This window comes from Boleophthalmus pectinirostris, unplaced genomic scaffold, assembly GCF_026225935.1.
Source record: "Boleophthalmus pectinirostris isolate CB_2022bp ecotype Guang Dong unplaced genomic scaffold, ASM2622593v1 HiC_scaffold_18, whole genome shotgun sequence".
NCBI lineage: Eukaryota > Metazoa > Chordata > Actinopteri > Gobiiformes > Gobiidae > Boleophthalmus > Boleophthalmus pectinirostris.
In genome coordinates, this window is record NW_026571133.1 from 45907585 (window position 1) to 45925928 (window position 18344).

The 18344-nt window shown below is 39.2% G+C and overlaps 1 protein-coding gene across 1 annotated transcript in view; it reads left to right on the forward strand.

Moving 5' to 3' along the window:
- Window positions 1-18344, forward strand: part of cacna1bb (calcium channel, voltage-dependent, N type, alpha 1B subunit, b) — a 397100-nt gene that overhangs the window by 126287 nt on the left and 252469 nt on the right. Inside the window, exons 4-5 of the mRNA XM_055153227.1 lie at window positions 2662-2753; window positions 10461-10613. Of these exons, the coding sequence (XP_055009202.1) occupies window positions 2662-2753; window positions 10461-10613 (245 nt within the window). The remainder of the gene's footprint in view (window positions 1-2661; window positions 2754-10460; window positions 10614-18344) is intronic.

Here is an 18344-nt window from a genome sequence, read left to right on the forward strand (position 1 = left end):
GACTATTGCTCCTCCCCACGCCCGTCCTGAGAAAGCACAGGCTCCGCCCTCCAAACGTGATGTAGGCGACGAGTGAACCGCCCTTCCTCCGTCCATCTCAGGGAGGGAGGGGGAGACAGGTGTGACCCTGATAGTGGTAGAATAAACTTTTATTCATCATGGAGATACAGCGCATTCAGCCGCATGTGTTGGACCCGGAATCGGACGAGGACTATGAGGAGCACGAAGCTCAAGCACCGCGTCCACATCAACTGAACATTACTGATTGGTAAAGTATTAATAAACACTAGTAGATCAACTTATTATATCGTGTTCACTGCAGTGTAGAACAATGAGCTTATGCTGTCGCTTTTGTTTAGGTTCATGTGGGAATTGTCAGTCGATGTGGGGTGGAGGCAGAGGTGGTGGAGCAGGGCAGGGGGCGGGTGCAAAGCGTTTTCTGCTACGTCAAACGCGTCATAGGTGTATCTGCCGCATCATTGTTGTAGCAGCTTTAGTTCATTGTCACGTGGGAGGGTGGCAGAAATGCACTGCAATTTGTTTAAAAAAAAATGCAGAATCAATCTAAAAACCACATATACAAGGCCCACACATCACTCTTAGAAGGTAGAAAGCTCTGAAAAATTGATTTTGCATGAGATGGGCCCTTTAAACTCTATCCACCTTCACTGGAAACATTTGGATTATTTTAGCCCTGGCATTTCCAATCTCTACTGAACTAAAGGTAAAAGGAGCAGTTAAAAAAAAAGCAGAAGTGTAGCTCAGATCTAGAAAATGACTTGCATAACCTTTACAAACAGTATGCACCGCGGCAATAAATAACAGTGGCCTTATGTAATGCCCGGGGAACTCCTACAGCTCATCTCCACAAAATACCAAATGTATCTCACCAATTTGTGCTCTCTCCCCTCCACTTTTGAGCCATTTTAAAGCTCCTGTTCAGCTCGGTGTGTTTGGAGGAGATGATTTTTTTCCTCCATGTTTCTCTCTCTCTCTCTGTGCGTTCATGTCTTTTCTTGCGCGTTGACCTGACTGGGTGGCAGAGTGCATCTTAGCCTGCAGCGCCGCGTTTTCTAAAGAACACTTAAGCCAGCCCTGTGCTCTGACTGTTTGTTGTGTGGGGGTAAAAATTACACAATGATGTCATCCAGTGTTAAAGGGCGTGGGGGAGGTTTATAAGCATGATATTATGTTCAGTTTTTAGAATGTCGTTTCTTTGTCAAAAATATATCCAGGGTTTTGGTTTGTCTGTGTTTGAGTTTGAAGAACCATCATTTCTCCACAAACAAAAGAATCTCCTGTTTTATTCTGAAAAAAAAAAAAAATGTTCAGAAATGTGATTGTTGTATTTGTTTGTCAGTTCTGATTTCAGGATTTTTGTCAGTTCTCACAGATATGTTTAAAGTATGAACTTAAAACAGAATTTTATTATTAAAAATTATCAACTGATAATAAAATTGCAAGGCTTGTCACACACACACAAAAAAATCACACATAATCCTACCTTAGCTTGGATTGTAACCTTGTGATGTCATCAAGTGGTAACCCAGAATTGCTCCTTTGTGTTTCTAAAGTCCTGATTTAGTCACTGGAGAGAAATGAAATTGAGCTGAGGCACTAGGTGGCACCAGCCTGACTAAAGACACCATGTAGATGTTTTTACTTTGTCTAGTATGTTCCACAGTATGGCATTAAACTTCTCTGTCTGAAAGGTTTTTAATTACACATGATTATATTGCTAAAATGGAGATCTGTCCTAAAACTTGACCAGGTGTGGCAACTAGGTTGGCAGATTAATGCCTTACTGCGGAACATTCCCAGCAAAGCAATGACATCTTCATGGAGACTAGCAAAGTGACAGTAACTTTAATCTTTACAGTGATAAAATATGAAAGACTAATGCTCAGATGTCCAAAACTCATTTAAAAAGACCTAAACGAGTAATAACATTCAATCTGCTGGCATAACCGGATTGTCTGTCTGAAAGTAAATGTCTGTACCTCTTAAACATTCTGTAACTTTTGCCATTTTGCTTAAACGTATGCTCCTCTGCCAAAAGCCTGGAGACGCTCTGCTGATGCTGAAAATGTTGAACTCCAGCCTCAGATGCACAAAATACAAATTCAGGAAAGAGTGAAAATAATGAGAAGAATTTATTACTCCCCTCTCATAAAGTGGTAAATTTAAAGTGCAGCATCTCATCCACATTAACCATAGACATTTTCCTCCACAAATAATGACATATTTAAAAGTAAAAAGGTGGGAGTAGTTCCTCACGTGTGTCTGTTTACATCCACACAGCGCACGGATTAGTGATCGTGACTCTACTTCCTGTGGACTTTATCACCAGCCTTCTGTGCATTAAAAATAATGTATCTGAAGTTTTGAACCACATTTCACAAATAATAATAAATCCTTTTTGACTTGTATCTAAACTAGAAGTGCAGAGCTCTGATCTTTTGAACAGTCTTTGCAATCGGAGATCTTAAGTCTCATAAGATTCTTCTTGTGTCTGTCGTGTGTCCCTTTTTTGTTGCACATTTAAAAATTGCACTGTTACAGCTTTGGTGTAAATTATGGGTTAGACTCTTAAACGTACTCCTGGCTGTGTTTAAATGGCCTCTGTGAACTGAATCTAGACTGTGTTGTGTTCTGTTTCAGCATCCTGGCGACGGTGGGCTCAGACTTTGACCTGCGAACCCTCCGAGCTGTGAGAGTGCTGCGCCCGCTCAAGCTCGTCTCAGGAATCCCCAGTGAGTAGCACCTCATACTCTCTGTTTACATTTGGACTACAGACAACGGGCAACATTTTATTCCTAACATGAAGCTCAGCTTCAAATTCACTCCCTTAGTAACACTCACTTAGTCCACTTCTTGATACAGATTATGGCCAAAATGGTGCTTTCATTCCATGCTCCTGGATTGTTGTAGTAGTAGAACTGTGTGCGTCAGTAGAACTGCCATACCACAACATGGTGCACTGACTAATGTTCTGCATTGTTTGACATGCAAATTGCGATACAATTAGTTAATATTTTTATACATTATTTTCTTTGTAATTAATTAATTGTAATTAACACATTTATGTGCCACCCCTACTTAAAACTAAACATTATTTATCTTGAATGGGAAAAAGTCCTTGAAATGATGCATGTCACAGAGTAAACTGAAACCATCTATAGTGACTCACATGGCTTAATACAGGGATGTCCAAACTTTTTTCATCAAGGGCCACATATCTAAACACAAATGAAGCAGTGGGCCGTAGACTAGAGCTCAGTACAGCGAATAACTGAAATATGTGCATGTTTAAACACGTTAGAATGAACCATCAGTCTTTATTGATGCTAAGATCCTTAAAACCACACACTAAATATTAAAAATTGGCTTTATCAAGGTAGATTTTCAAAAAACTTGCAGTAAAAAAGTTTACTTTTCATTGATGCAAGGCAATTTGGGCCAATTCACCTGGAAGCCTGAGGGCCAAGAAAAAATTGTCTGAGGGCCGCATTTGGCCCCCGGGCCATAGTTTGGACATGCCTGGCTTAATAGAATCATTTATTGTTAGATGCAGGTTTAGACTGATCCCTATGAAACAAGCTCGTGGAAATTCTATTTGATTTGCACAGGTAATATTTTATATTTACCTCAACAGGGGAACAAACAAAAGAGATAATGAGAGATAATGAATCATTGGAAACAAACATATAAATCAATACATAAAGGGACAATGGAAAATACTTTGACTATAAATGTCATGAAAATGACTGAAACTAAATCTAAACTGAATCCTAAATGACAAAAACAGCGGCCGTGTTTACTGTTATTAGCAGTAGCTCTTGATTATCCTATCTCATTTGGGTTGAGTTGAATCTCTCTGATCTGAATGGTCACTCCCTAAAGCTCAGCACCTGCACCAATCCTGAGTCAGTGCTAGTGCAGCCTCTGCAGCTCAGGGAGGGAATTCTGGAGGTTCTGAGCTTTCGCATGAGGTCTGTCCATAAACTGAGAATAAGACAAACTTGCATGTGTCTCTATCAGCAGGTGAAGACTCTGGAGACACAGATTCAGTTGTGATTGTAGTTTCTTTCTTAAAGAGCAGCTAAATGTCTGTGCTAGAGTTAACTCCGCCCACAGTCAGAATCTGAAAAATCCAACAAAGTGCGTGGTACTTGGTGGGTTGGGGAGTGTGGGTGGGTGATGATGTGGGGTCAGTGAGAGCTACCAATAGCAGTTTCACCACAGAGAGCAGCTTGGTATATGCAGAGTTAAGGGGTGCTCTTCATTTACCGCCCGGAGATGCCAGTGTCTGTGCTTGTATCATAATAACCTGCATCTGGCTCACCGGCGGCCATTACAGACACGACTTTGACCCAAAAAGTCAAATTTTTAACAAATACGCACTTAAATGCCAAAATAAGGCCAGGGCAGGGGTGCTCAATACGTCGATCTCGATCTACCAGTTGATCACCAAGGTGGTGTGGGTAGATCGCCGTGTCTCGTCTCAGACTCGCGTTTGGACTCGGTCTTTTCTCTCACTTGAGGTGTGACACTCAACAAGTGTGATCATATTTCATTACGGCCGCTGCTGTTGGTAATAAACTTGTAGCGGGTGCAGGAGCGTGTGGGGCGTCTCAGTGCAGCCTGTGTGCTCATTTGAAACCCGCGGAGACTCTACGGCACATCACAAACACACACGCTCCCTATGCACGGCTCGTCTGCAACAGCGTGTGCCCTCGTGTACCAGCGTGCATCACAGGGCAGGTTCAACTTCCTAAACATCCTACCTGTCCATCTGCCTCACGTCAGCACGCCGCCCCTCGCCTTTTCACGCTCTCGCTCCTTCCTGCGTACAGCGAACACAAGCCCCTCCCACAGTGCGGCTGATTAGAACAAGACCAAACGTGAAGCAAAAACCAGTCTAAATTTGTGTTCCAATGTTGGCATAAAGCAGGTCTACAGCATAGAGCAGATCTACAGAACAGACCTACTGCCACATTTGGCTGAAGTTTGTCTAACAAAAGTGCACAAATGCATCTGTGTTTGTCACGATGTGTGTTTGGTTTGGTAAACGTGCAGAGGCTGGTAAATATCACTGCAAAACCAGAAAAGAATGTAACTCCAGTTTGGAACTTTAAAAAAACAGGTTTAAAAATCTTCCTTCACTTTTTTCACAGTTTTGTGTAAAGTGCCAGAGGAAGTTCTCTTAAAGAAGAGGTTCTCAAACTGTGAGTGAGGGTCCAAAAAAGGGGCACAGAGTGTTTCAGTGCAGTTTGCTTGGCTTTGTATTAGGTTGATCATTATAACTTGGTCATTTTGTAAGTAGCTCACATGATGAAAAAGTGTGAGCTCCCCTGGGCCAGGGATAGATATACACTTCTGTTTTAGACCCATTTACACAGAGAATCAGTAAAAAAAAAAAAGTGTTTTTAGTGTTTAGTGGCTCTTTAAAACTGTAAGTGTGCTGGTAATGTACACTTCCTTTAAAAATAAATGCGTAATCATTTATTTTTATCTATTCTGTAGCTGCTGCTGCTGCTGTCTGTAAAAAAATAAATAAATAAATAAAAAATTCCTGTTGGAGATGAATAAAAGTGGTTCTGATTCTGGTGCTGTGTTTATTTTTTATCAACATGTCCTGGTTCATGTGGCGCTCAGCAGCAGCGGTTGTGCAGGTGAGGGTGAAATCACAGGTGTCAAAGTGTGTGTTTAGCTCAGTGTTTGTCAGAGCAGAGCAAACGCACAACACGAGCGGAGAGTAGAAGCTCTGCGCACGAGAATAACTTTAGCTACAGCACGCAGGGCACATTCTAAAACCACACGCCCGAGGCTCCATCTGAAGGTCCCGCGCACTGACCTGGATCCGCGCATGAAAGGCACACAGGAGCAGAGCGGACAGCACCCCGGGGCCTCATGGGAAATGTAGTGCAGTGGGAATGGAGTGGAGGCAGGTTTAGATCAGGGGGAAGTCAGGACTGAAATATGAATGGGAAAAATGACTAAAGAGCAGCTGAATCACTGAAAGCACCATGTCACTTTTAAGGTGGAGAGTCTGCGCACTGTTGGGCTTGAGTTAAACGTATTTCAAGGCAATATTGACAAAACATCTCAATATATACGTGTCCCAGAAAATTTGACAGGCCAAACATTTTGTCAGTTCTTGTTGAAATAACCTAAAATGTTCACAGAATATATAGAAACAGATCAAGATTGTATATTTCATGTTTCATTTTTGTTCCGTTTTCAGGTTGAGCCGTTCATTTATTCCAGTCATTTTGCGTCTCAGAATCTGCTCGCACACATATGTAAATCTTTTAGCCCTGCAAAAACAGCCTTCCTCTTTACATTTTTGGTACCAAATCCAGATTTGTTTGCCAGGTGGTGAAGTTTTTCCAAATGTTACATTTAAGGCAAAATGACTTCTCTTTAGGAGTGAACGGCTCAACCTGAAAACAACACAAAAACAAGAATAATCAGAGACATCATCCTGGTCCACATGAGGTGTCAGTGGGTCAGTTCATCAGCACAGAAACAGTTTATGAGGAGTCCAGCCCATATGACATGATCATTATATCCATAATATAATGTGTGTATGTGTACAGGCCCATGAACATTTGTGTGATACTGGTCACACATGAGAATGTGTGTGTTTACTAGTGTGGAACCAAAATGTCATTTTCATGAGTTGTGTGTATGTTAGTTGTGTGACTGTAGATCAGTGTGTTGTGTTTCACCAGAAAAACAAGAAATGGAAATGATTTTTGTTCCACTTAGAATTTTAACACTGAAAGAGAAAAGAACTGTTCTAATTAGTGATTGTCTCAAAAACTATGAATATTTGACTATACAAATGAATAGAATTCTAAATAGATGATCATTTTTCTGACATTATGAGACACTCCTGTTGCTCGAGCTGGATCTTTCGTGGATTTATGACCAAAAAACATATTTGACCTTGGTTACCTTGACCTTCAAGTTACCTTGACCGGTTTGAACCTGTAACACCCAGTGTGCCCCGGTTATGTGTGTGCCAACTTGTGTGATGATTGGGTGAATATTTTAGGCGGCAGATGGTTCAGAAATGGCCAAAATTGCCTTTATCCTTTATAATGGTGTGACCTTTCAGTTGACCCGTGTGACCTCAGATGACCTCGGATCGTCACCAAACTTGTTTTTGTGGCATCGGGCATGGCAAAATTTGGTGACAATTGGCCCATAAATGGTGGAATTATCGCGGGTGGACAGACACACACACACACACACACACAGGGTGAATACAAAACCTGGTCAACCCTTCAGGGACCAGGTAATAAAACATTCCGTCTGATCCTGTTTCTAAACATTCTGTGAAAATTTGAGGTTATTTCAACGAGAATTGCCAAAATTATTGGCCTGAGAAATGATGTCACACTTTTGGGACACCTGTATATCAACCCAGGTGATAATATTATGACAATATTATGGCAATCCACCATAAATGTGTAAAAAGCACTACATGACATCACAAAAGACTGTCCTGATTAAGACAGGTGTTGCTGATACAAACACCTGGCTGCAGGAGCTGAGTTTCAAGTGTGGATTCCTGTTAGACCAATCACACTAAAACAGCAAATTGCCACAGAAATTAGATCACGGTTGCATGAGACAATGACGCAACCCAGATAAAAACTGATAATGTAACCATAGAAAGAGAACTTGACCACACATTTCTTTGTGTAACTCTTGATCACGAACTTTGTTGGAAACCACACATTGATAAAAATTAAAACCAAAATTGCAAAAGTTATAGCCTTGATGAACAAATCCAAATTTCTCCTTACTCTTTATATTATCCTATTTAAGTGACTGTGTAGAGATCTGGAGAAATTCTTATAAAAGTAACAGTGTTGGGGAGTAACAGATTACATGTACCGGAGTTACGTAATCAGAGTACAAATTATGAGTAACTGTATTCAGTTACAGTTACTGTTTTAATGAGTGGTAATTGGATTACAGTTACTTTGTTGAAATAAATGGATTACATGGCGGTATTTTCCTGTTTTCATATTTGGGGCTATATCTACTTTTCTTTTTTTTCTCGGTAATTCCACTCATTGCCAGACACTAAACCAAGTCTAAAACCAGGTCTAAACTAGATCGAAACCAGGACTAAACCAGGTCGAAACTAGGTCGAAACCAGGACTAAACCAGGTCTAAACCAGGTCTAAACCAGGATTTAACAGGACTAAATCATGCTGCATGGACGTGTCTCCTCCTCTTCTATCAATAATATTTTTAATACGGTTAAGCAAAGTCTGGGCTTTTCATTTTCTTTTATCAGACAAAACATCTTTTGTTATGATTTCCTCGTATTTGTTTCTCTACAGCAAATCAAGTAATCCAAAGTATTCAGATTACGTTACTCACTTTAAGTAATTTAATGGATTACATTACAAACTACATTTTGGGGTATGTAATCTGTAATCTGTAGGGGAATACATTTGAAAAGTCACCTTCCCAACACTGCAAATAGCTCACTTAGTCGGATATAGAGAATATACAAATGCACTTTTTTGCCAGTCTTAGATACTGAAATGTGGGGACTTGGTAACATTTAAATCATGCCAAATCTTATTTAAAGCCAAACTCAACCTGCTCCCAGAAAACATTCAAAAACTGTTCTGTACAAATTCAAATACAATCTGAGAGGTCAAATGGACTTTAAAAAACAGTTTTCTCAAACCACTCTCAAAAGCGTTTGTGTCACAGACTTATGGAATAGTTTAGATGATCATATCAAAACTTGTATGAACTTGGTGCACTTAAAAAAAATATATATATACAAATCAAATCTTACAGAAATATCTAAAAGACCAGATCAGTCGTCTTCACAAGTAAAACCACGACTATAAACTAAACACATGCTTTTCTTTAACATGACCATTTATTTTGATACGATCATAAATGATACATTTTGTGCCTTCATTATCATTATTATTAGTTTGTACAACGTCCCTGATGAGATTTTAAAAATAAATAAAATTGTACTAAAAATAGAAATAAAACTCCCCTGATTGTAAATGGATCAATAAGAACAGTTAACCCCAGTGTGAGAGAAAGCAGGCGACTCTTCTTTTTCTTTTTTATATTTTATTTTTCTTTAGTTTTGATGAAAAGGTAAACAACACATAACACAAAACCAGTGTTGGGGAGTAACAGATTACAGTTACGTAATCAGAGTACAAATTATGAGTAACTGTATTCAGTTACAGTTACTGTTTCAGTGAGTGGTAATTGGATTACAGTTACTTTGTTGAAATAAATAGATTACATGGCGGTATTTTCCTGTTTTTACATTTTGGGCTAAATCTACCTTTTTTTTTTCTGTAATTCCACTCATTGCCAGACACGAAACCAGGTCTAAACCAGGACTAAACCAGGACTAAATGAGGACTAAACCAGGACTAAACCAGGTCTAAACCAGGACTAAACCAGGACTAAACTAGGTCTAAACCATGACTAAACCAGGACTAAACCAGGACTAAACCAGAACTAAACCAGGACTAAACCAGGACTAAACCAGAACTAAACCAGGACTAAACTAGGTCTAAACCAGGACTAAACCAGGTCTACAGTAAACCAGGACTAAACTAGGTCTAAACCAGGACTAAAACAGGATTTAACAGGACTAAACCATGTCGCGTGGTCGTGTCTCCTCGTCTTCTATCAATAATGTTTTTAACACGGTCAAGTAAAGTCTGGGCTTTTCATTTTCTTTTATCAGACAAAACTTCTTATGTTATGATTTCCTCGTCTTTGCTTCTCTACAGCAAATCAAGTAATCCAAAGTATTCAGATTACGTTTCTCACTTTAAGTAACTTAATGGATTCCGTTACAAACTACATTTTGGGGAATGTAATCTGTAATCTGTAGGGGATTACATTTGAAAAGTCACCTTCCCAACACTGCACAAAACTGTGAACATGACATAGAGAGAAAACAAATTTGACAGACTGCATCCAATGTTTTTATATCACATTTAAATTTAAATAATATTACAGCACTTCCTGTCCAGCGTATGAGTCTTTGATTGATGGTGCAGTTTGTGTCATCCATTTTTTTGTAATAGCCTTTTTTCCTGCCACCAGAAGCATGTTCCAGAGATTATCCATCGACTGTGTCCATGGCAGAGGGTTTTGAGGCTCAGGTACAGGTTCTGAAGTCGAGTGGAACGGTCACATTAAAAATAGTTTGCAATGCTTTGTTGATTTCTGTCCAATGTTTATGGATCACATGACAGTCCCAAAACACATGGTAATGACGGGCGTCTCGGCAGCCACGGTTTCTCCAACACCCTGTACTTCCCTGTGAATAGTGGGCACTTTGGTTTGGTGTTATAAAAAAACATGATATAGACTCTTCTTCTTTTTCTCTGATTATGTTTGTTGACTATGGAGTGATTCGTGTGTCTCTCCTCCAGGCCTCCAGGTGGTGCTGAAGTCCATCATGAAGGCCATGGTGCCCCTGCTGCAGATCGGCCTGCTGCTCTTCTTCGCCATCGTCATGTTCGCCATCATCGGGGTGGAGTTCTACGTGGGCAAGTTCCACACCACCTGCTTCAAGCTCCAAACCGGTGAGAACAACAGACGAGGAATCTGACTTAAAGAACTGAATTCAAAAGTGAAGTGAATGTGATCAACAGCAGTAAAAATGAGAAGTGCTGCAGTGTTACAGATAAGCAGTGTCAGGAGTAACAGATTACATGTACTGGAGTTACGTAATCAGAGTACAAATGATGAGTAACTGGATTCAGTTACAGTTACTGTTTCAGTGAGTGGTCATTGGATTACAGTTACTTTCTTCAAATAAATGGATTACACAGAGGGATTTTCCTGTTTTCACATTTTGGGCAAAACCAGAACTAAACCAGGACTAAACCAGAACTAAAACCAGAACTAAAACCAGAACTAAACCCAGGACTAAAACCAGGACTAAAACCAGAACTAAACCAGGACTAAAACCAGGACTAAACCAGGACTAAAACCAGAACTAAAACCAGAACTAAAACCAGAACTAAAACCAGAACTAAAACCAGAACTAAAACCAGGACTAAAACCAGAACTAAAACCAGGACTAAAACCAGAACTAAACCAGGACTAAAACCAGAACTAAAACCAGGTCTAAAACCAGGACTAAACCAGGTCTAAAACCAGAACTAAACCAGGACTAAACCAGGACTAAACCAGAACTAAAACCAGAACTAAACCAGGACTAAAGCCAGAACTAAAACCAGGTCTAAACCAGAACTAAACCAGAACTAAAACCAGGACTAAAACCAGAACTAAAACCAGGACTAAACCAGGACTAAAACCAGAACTAAAACCAGAACTAAACCAGGACTAAAACCAGGACTAAACAAGGACTAAACCAGGACTAAAACCAGGACTAAAACCAGAACTGAAACCAGGACTAAACCAGAACTAAACCAGAACTAAACCAAAACTAAAACCAGAACTACAACCAGAATTAAACCAGAACTAAACCAGAACTAAACCAGGACTAAACCAGGTCTAAAACTAGAACTAAACCAGGACTAAAACCAGGACTAAACCAGGTCTAAAACCAGAACTAAACCAGGACTAAACCAGGACTAAACCAGAACTAAAACCAGAATTAAACAAGGACTAAACCAGGTCTAAAACCAGGACTAAACCGGGACTAAAACCAGGTCTAAACTAGGACTAAAACCAGGATTAAAGAAGGTCTAAAACTAGGACTAAACCAGGACTAAAACCAGAACTAAACCAGGACTAAACCAGGACTAAAACCAGGACTTTAACCAGGACTAAACCAGGACTAAAACCAGGACTAAAACCAGAACTAAACCAGGACTAAAACTAAGACTAAACCAGGACTAAAACCAGAAGTAAACCAGGACTAAACCAGAACTAAAACCAGAACTTAACCAGAACTAAACCAGGACTAAACCAGAACTAAATCCAAGACTAAAACCAGAACTAAAACCAGGACTAAACCAGAACTAAACCAAGACTAAAACCAGAAGTAAACCAGGACTAAACCAGAACTAAAACCAGAACTTAACCAGAACTAAACCAGGACTAAAACCAGGACTAAACCAGAACTAAACCAGAACTAAATCCAAGACTAAAACCAGAACTAAAACCAGGACTAAACCAGGACTAAAACCAGGACTAAACCAGGACTAAATCCAAGACTAAAACCAGGACTAAACCAGAACTAAACCAAAACCAAAACCAGAAGTAAACCAGGACTAAAACAGAACTAAAACCAGAACTAAACCAGAACTAAACCAGGACTAAAACCAGGACTAAACCAGGAATAAATCCAAGACTAAAACCAGGACTAAACCAGAACTAAACCAAGACTAAAACCAGAAGTAAACCAGGACTAAACCAGAACTAAAACCAGAACTAAACCAGAACTAAACCAGGACTAAACCAGGACTAAAACCAGGACTAAACCAGGACTAAACCAGGACTAAACCAGAACTAAACCAGACTAAATCCAAGACTAAAACCAGACTAAAACCAGGACTAAACCAGAACTAAACCAAGACTAAAACCAGACTAAACCAGGACTAAACCAGAACTAAATCCAAGACTAAAACCAGGACTAAAACCAGGACTAAACCAGAACTAAACCAAGGCTAAAACCAGGACTAAAACCAGGACTAAACCAGAACTAAACCAAGACTAAAACCAGAAGTAAACCAGGACTAAACCAAGACTAAACCAGATCTAAAACCAGAACTAAACCAGGAAAACTAAAACCTGGTTTAGATCTAGTTTAGCTCTAGTTTAGACCTGGTTTTAGTCCTGGTTTAGTCCTGGCTTAGATCTAGTTTAGACCTGGTTTAGTTTCCGGCAATGAGTGGAATTACCGAAAAAACAGGAAAAACCAACGTGTAATCCATTTATTTCAACAAAGTAACTGTAATCCAATTACCACTCACTGAAACAGTAACTGTAACTGAATACAGTTACTCATAATTTGTACTCTGATTATGTAACTCTGGTACATGTAATCTGTTACTCCCCAACACTGGATACAGACATTTACAATAAAAAATAAATAAATAATAAAACCTGTTTTAAGTACAAATCCAAAGATGAAGTTCACAAAAGCTTCTGTAGTTGTGTTTTGTCTCAGTCACAAGTCCTGTTCTTTTCTCAAACTGGAATGAGTCATTTGAATCTTTTGTAGCCTTGGAATTGTCAAACTCTTGTCTTCTATTGTTGTAGCCGCACTCATATATCTTCACTCCTCGGTGCACCACAAGTTATTGTAAACTTTCTGTGTTATTCTCTACTGAACAAATGATTTTTAAACTGATAATTATTATAGTGTACTGTAGAGTAATCAAGTTCAGGCTAAAAACAGTCTCTATTCACACTTATGTCACAAACCAGGAAGACGTTTGGAAACATGAAATGATAAATTCCTGTGTAGTTTCCGATACTGGACTCACCGACCGACTGTGATCAAACCCACTGAAGTAAATGTGATCAGTGGTAAAATGAAGACTGCAGACGTATGTGCTCTTTGGAATCATCTGGAGTTTGGCCTCGTCTCTTCTAGTCACATGTACCAGTGCACTCAGAGTTGTGTGTCAGTGGAGAAATGATGAAGACTGAGGGATGGTTGGAACTGTTGATTAACTGAACATAACAGAACACTACAATGACATGGAGATGAAGAAAACTGGGACATTTTCTCATTTTTCCTAGATTTTGTCAGACTTGCTGCGGTGAACAGAGCCCAATGGAAGTTGTCATTACATGTTTCCAAACGTCTTCCGGGCTTATAGCTGTTAAAAGTACCACTACATGACATCACAGGGTGATGTATTTGGATCTTTGCAGATGTAGACAGACTAGTAATGTTTTACTCAAACACATGTGAATGAAAGGAAACACAACTCCATGTCTGTTTTCGATGAGGTAACAACAACTAAATGTTACAAGACAAGAGCAATATTAAAGACATAAATCCCTCCCCTCCACATTGACAGAGTCACATGGATACAGTTTGTGTGTGATGAGTGTTCTTCCTCAGAGTCGGTCCCTCTGCCGCTCCACATGTGCGTGCTGACAGTAATCCCACACAGCTGGATCTGAACAATGTGCCCTGGGTTTGGTCTGTCAGGCTGCCACACATCTCGTCGTCAGACAGTGAAGAGAATGTGCTCACTGGGCTGGGAGGAGATTGGAGTGATCAGCCATGGCAGTGAGGTGTGAATGGGCTCCGAGCTGCAGGTCTATAATCATCATGATAGGTCATGTAATGTGCCAGGCTCTGGGGAATCTCCGGCTGTTTTAGCAGAGGTGGAACTCACTTCATGTAAAAGTGGTTGTGTGGCTGGAAATCTTGTTATGAATCATTTCATGTATGCAGATGATTTGGTTGTTTTTGTCTGAGCACCGCTGGTCTCCAGCAGCTATTTAACATGTGTTCAGCTCACAGTGTGGAACACGAGATAAAATATAAAACAACCAAGAGTCTGGTCATGATCCTCACAACCAAAGAAGATAAGCACATGAGATTTCCTGACTTCTGCCTGTCGTGTTGTGTTGACTGTTACAACAAAAATTAAATATCTTGTGCATGTCATCACTGCGGATATGGCATATATATATATATATATATATATATATATATATATATATATATATATATATATATATATATATACTCACACATTAGGGCTGGGCAAAAATAACAATTTTTAATCGCGATTAATCGCATGAGTTCGAGTGATTAATCGCGATTAATCGCATGTTATACGCAAAACCGATTAATGAATTAAAAAGTAGAGTATAGCGACTTTTATTGGAAATGTAAATGAAAGAGCCAAACATTTGTTGTGCAAACAGTATTTCTTTCACAGGGGAACCTCAGAGTCTTCAAGGTGTTCAGGGAAGGCTCAAGAAAAAATATTGAATGGACGTTTGTACTACTAATATATTTATTGAATATTTTTTATGCTGTGAGTAATGAACACTACACTAGTAATAATTTCTAGATCAGTGTTATAAACTTGGACTGATATTTCTTAGGAAACAAAGGGTTAATATAATGGAATGGAAATGGACCAATCACATTTTTTCTTCCAGTGGTATCTGGGTAAATCAGTGACTCCAGCACTGAACTAAAGAAATAAGCTCAGCTCAGAGCCGGTGCCCGCGGCTGAGTCCACAGCCGGAGCCGGAGCCCGCGGCTAAACCTGCGGCTGAGTCCGCGGCCAGAGCCACGATGGGAGTCGGAGCCTGTGGCCGAACCCGCGGCCGGGCCCGCGGCTCGTGGAGGCTCGGACATGTTGCATCTCACGTGGTCAGAAAAAAGTGAAAAAAGTCTCAAGAAAAGACGTCAAACTTAAAGAAACGCTCACGGTGGACTTTTTCAAAATAAAAGCCAGTGAGAAACAGACGTTTACAATAAAATAAATAAATAAATAATAAAAACTGCATTAACGGCGTTAAAATAATTGTCGGCGTTAATGACTTAATTAGTTAACGCAAAGTTAACGTGTTAACGTGCCTGGCCCTAATATATATATATATATATATATATATATATATATATATATATATATATATATATATATATATATATATATATATATATATATATATATATATATTAGTGCTGTCATGCGATTAAAAAAATTGAGAGATTAATTAATTATGATCTGTAATTAATTAATCTAATTAATCTCATTTTAATCTCACCTAAAAATTGCTGAGAAAAGCCTTCAATTTGAGGTATTTTCATTTAAATTCATTATTACATTATTGTGGCAGATGAAAAGACTGATATAGATTTAAAAAAGTGACTTTATAAAGTCATTTATTGTTTAACAAATCTCTTCAAATTGGCTGTTGAGCCCAAGTCTCCATGAATAAGAAACTGTTTGCTGTAAAGTAGCAAAGACGAGGAAATCTGAACATCATAACTTTTGTCTACTTAAAGACAATAAAAAGTCCAGTCTTTCCTTAACCATATTAAAAATATTATTGATAGAGAAATGCTTTATATATGAGATCACTGGTTTTAGTCCTTGTTTTAGTCCTGGTTTAGACCTGCTTTAGTCCTACTTTAGTCCTAGTTTAGTCCTGGAATGGATTAATCCTGGTTTTAGTCCTGGTGTTAGTTCTGGTTTAGTCCTGGTTTAGTCCTGGACTGGATAAATCCTGGTTTTAGTCTTGGTGTTAGTTCTGGTTTAGAGGCTCACAGGAGGAAGCGCGGTTTACGCCGCGTACGCGAGAAAACACGATCCACACGCGGCTCACGGGAGCACGTCGGTGTCCGCACAGCAACTACGGAAGGAAACGTGGTCCGCGCGTTCTCAGGTTAATGACGATGATGAAGGTGTGTGTGTGTGTGTTTGTGTGTGTTTGTGTGTGTGTTTGTGTGCGTGTCCCCTCATGTGGCAGGTCACTATAGGACAGTAGTGCAGACATCATGAGTCTATGCAGGTTGTTTTCACCAGTGACATTTAAGTTGTAGGCGATTTTATATTTGTTATTTTCTTTTATATTTCACGTCGGGAGAATCATTTCCAAGACACAAATGTGTTTTTACCTGTGCACTGCTGCCTCTGTTCTACTGGCTCTTCCACCTCGTCCATTGTGCCTGACGCCGCCAACGTGAACATGGCGTTTACATCGCTCTTACTGCGCACGTTTTGTGTGGGTTTCCGGCAATGAGAGGAATTACCGAAATAAAAAAATGTCTAAATGTGGTTTTTGTGTGTGTGTGTGTGTTGTTGTTGTCCCAACAACACATAAAAACTGGTTTTATAATAAAGCAACTCGCATACAGAAACAATAAAGTTAGAGATTAACACGATTAAAAAACTTAACGCGCTAAATATGACTGTAATTAATTAATCGCAATTAACGCGATAATTTGACACCCCTAATATATATATACACACACACACACACACATATATATGTATATATATATATATATATATATATATATATATATATATATATATTTTTTTTTTTTTTTTTATATTTATATACAGCCCACCTCTAAATTAATGATAAAAAAAAGCCTGTTTGCAAAGACTACAGGTGCCTAATGACACTTTAGAGGAGGAGAGCTTTTGAGGAGGCCACAATGAGAGATGTTGATGTTTGTTACTGCCTGAGTGAACACTCTGCAAACTCTACTAAGAATTTTAATGTACAGTTTTATTTGCAGACTGAACAAATCAGACAATGAAATAATAATGCCACTCACAAATATAAGATTCAGTGCAATAGGTCATCAGTCCAACATGTGGAGACACTGGTATGGCTGTCTTAAAAAACATAAATGTTTATTGTTTTGTTCTGTCACTGTCCTTATCTGTTTTAAAAATGGACCCGGAATACATGAAATGAAATTGAACTGAAATTGAACTACATTCACACAGCCAGGACAGATCTGAGGACCATGTGATTAGGTTCTTTATTCAGACCAAGAGTTTGTTTTCATTCCTGACAGTTTGAACTATTCCCTGCACTCTTCCTCAGAGTCTCGTGATGTTGCTCAGTTGATTTAACAGGTTTTGGGGCTGTCTCCCTACTGGTGGAGGCAGGATGACAGCACCATCTGCAGTCGCAGGTGTGTGAGAGTAATAAAGCCCCCTCGTCCCGGTTTACAGTCCCATGGGCACGTTTCCTTATTTCAGAAAACCAAAACCTGTTTAAATCAGCTGACGGGACACTTTACAGCAACATCATATGATCACTGTGAGGAAGAGCGCGAGTGAACAGTCCAAACTGTCAGGGATGAAAAACAAACTCTTGGAGAAAAGAAAACCTAATAACAGAAAATACTGGAAGACCAAATGAACCTCATTGGCCTAAATCAGAGGACTAGAATAATCAGATAACTCAAGAATTATTTCTGCTCTGTGTTTACTAGAAATCAACCGATATGGGTTTTTTGTTTGGAATCCAGAGCCACCAATGACCGATGATATTTAGGGCCAGTTTAGATAAATGATGTAATTGAAATTTACTATATATACACTCAATGCTCTTTTTTAACACAACCCTTTAAGAGAGCTGTTTTGTACAGATATCTCTTTGCAATAAACTGTTCAAATACAGCTTTATATATTTTATTTTATTATATTATGTATCAGCCAACCGTTGTATTGGTCTGTCTTTGTATATGCACAACAGAAATCTGATCAGCAAAAACTCCTGGTGACATGTCAGTTAAAGTATTACATTTGTTTGGAGTATTTCTGTTGCTAAAAGGGCTGTAGTAAGTCTTTAGTGGATTAAACCTGTAGTTTTCCAGTGCATGTGTTTTATTACTG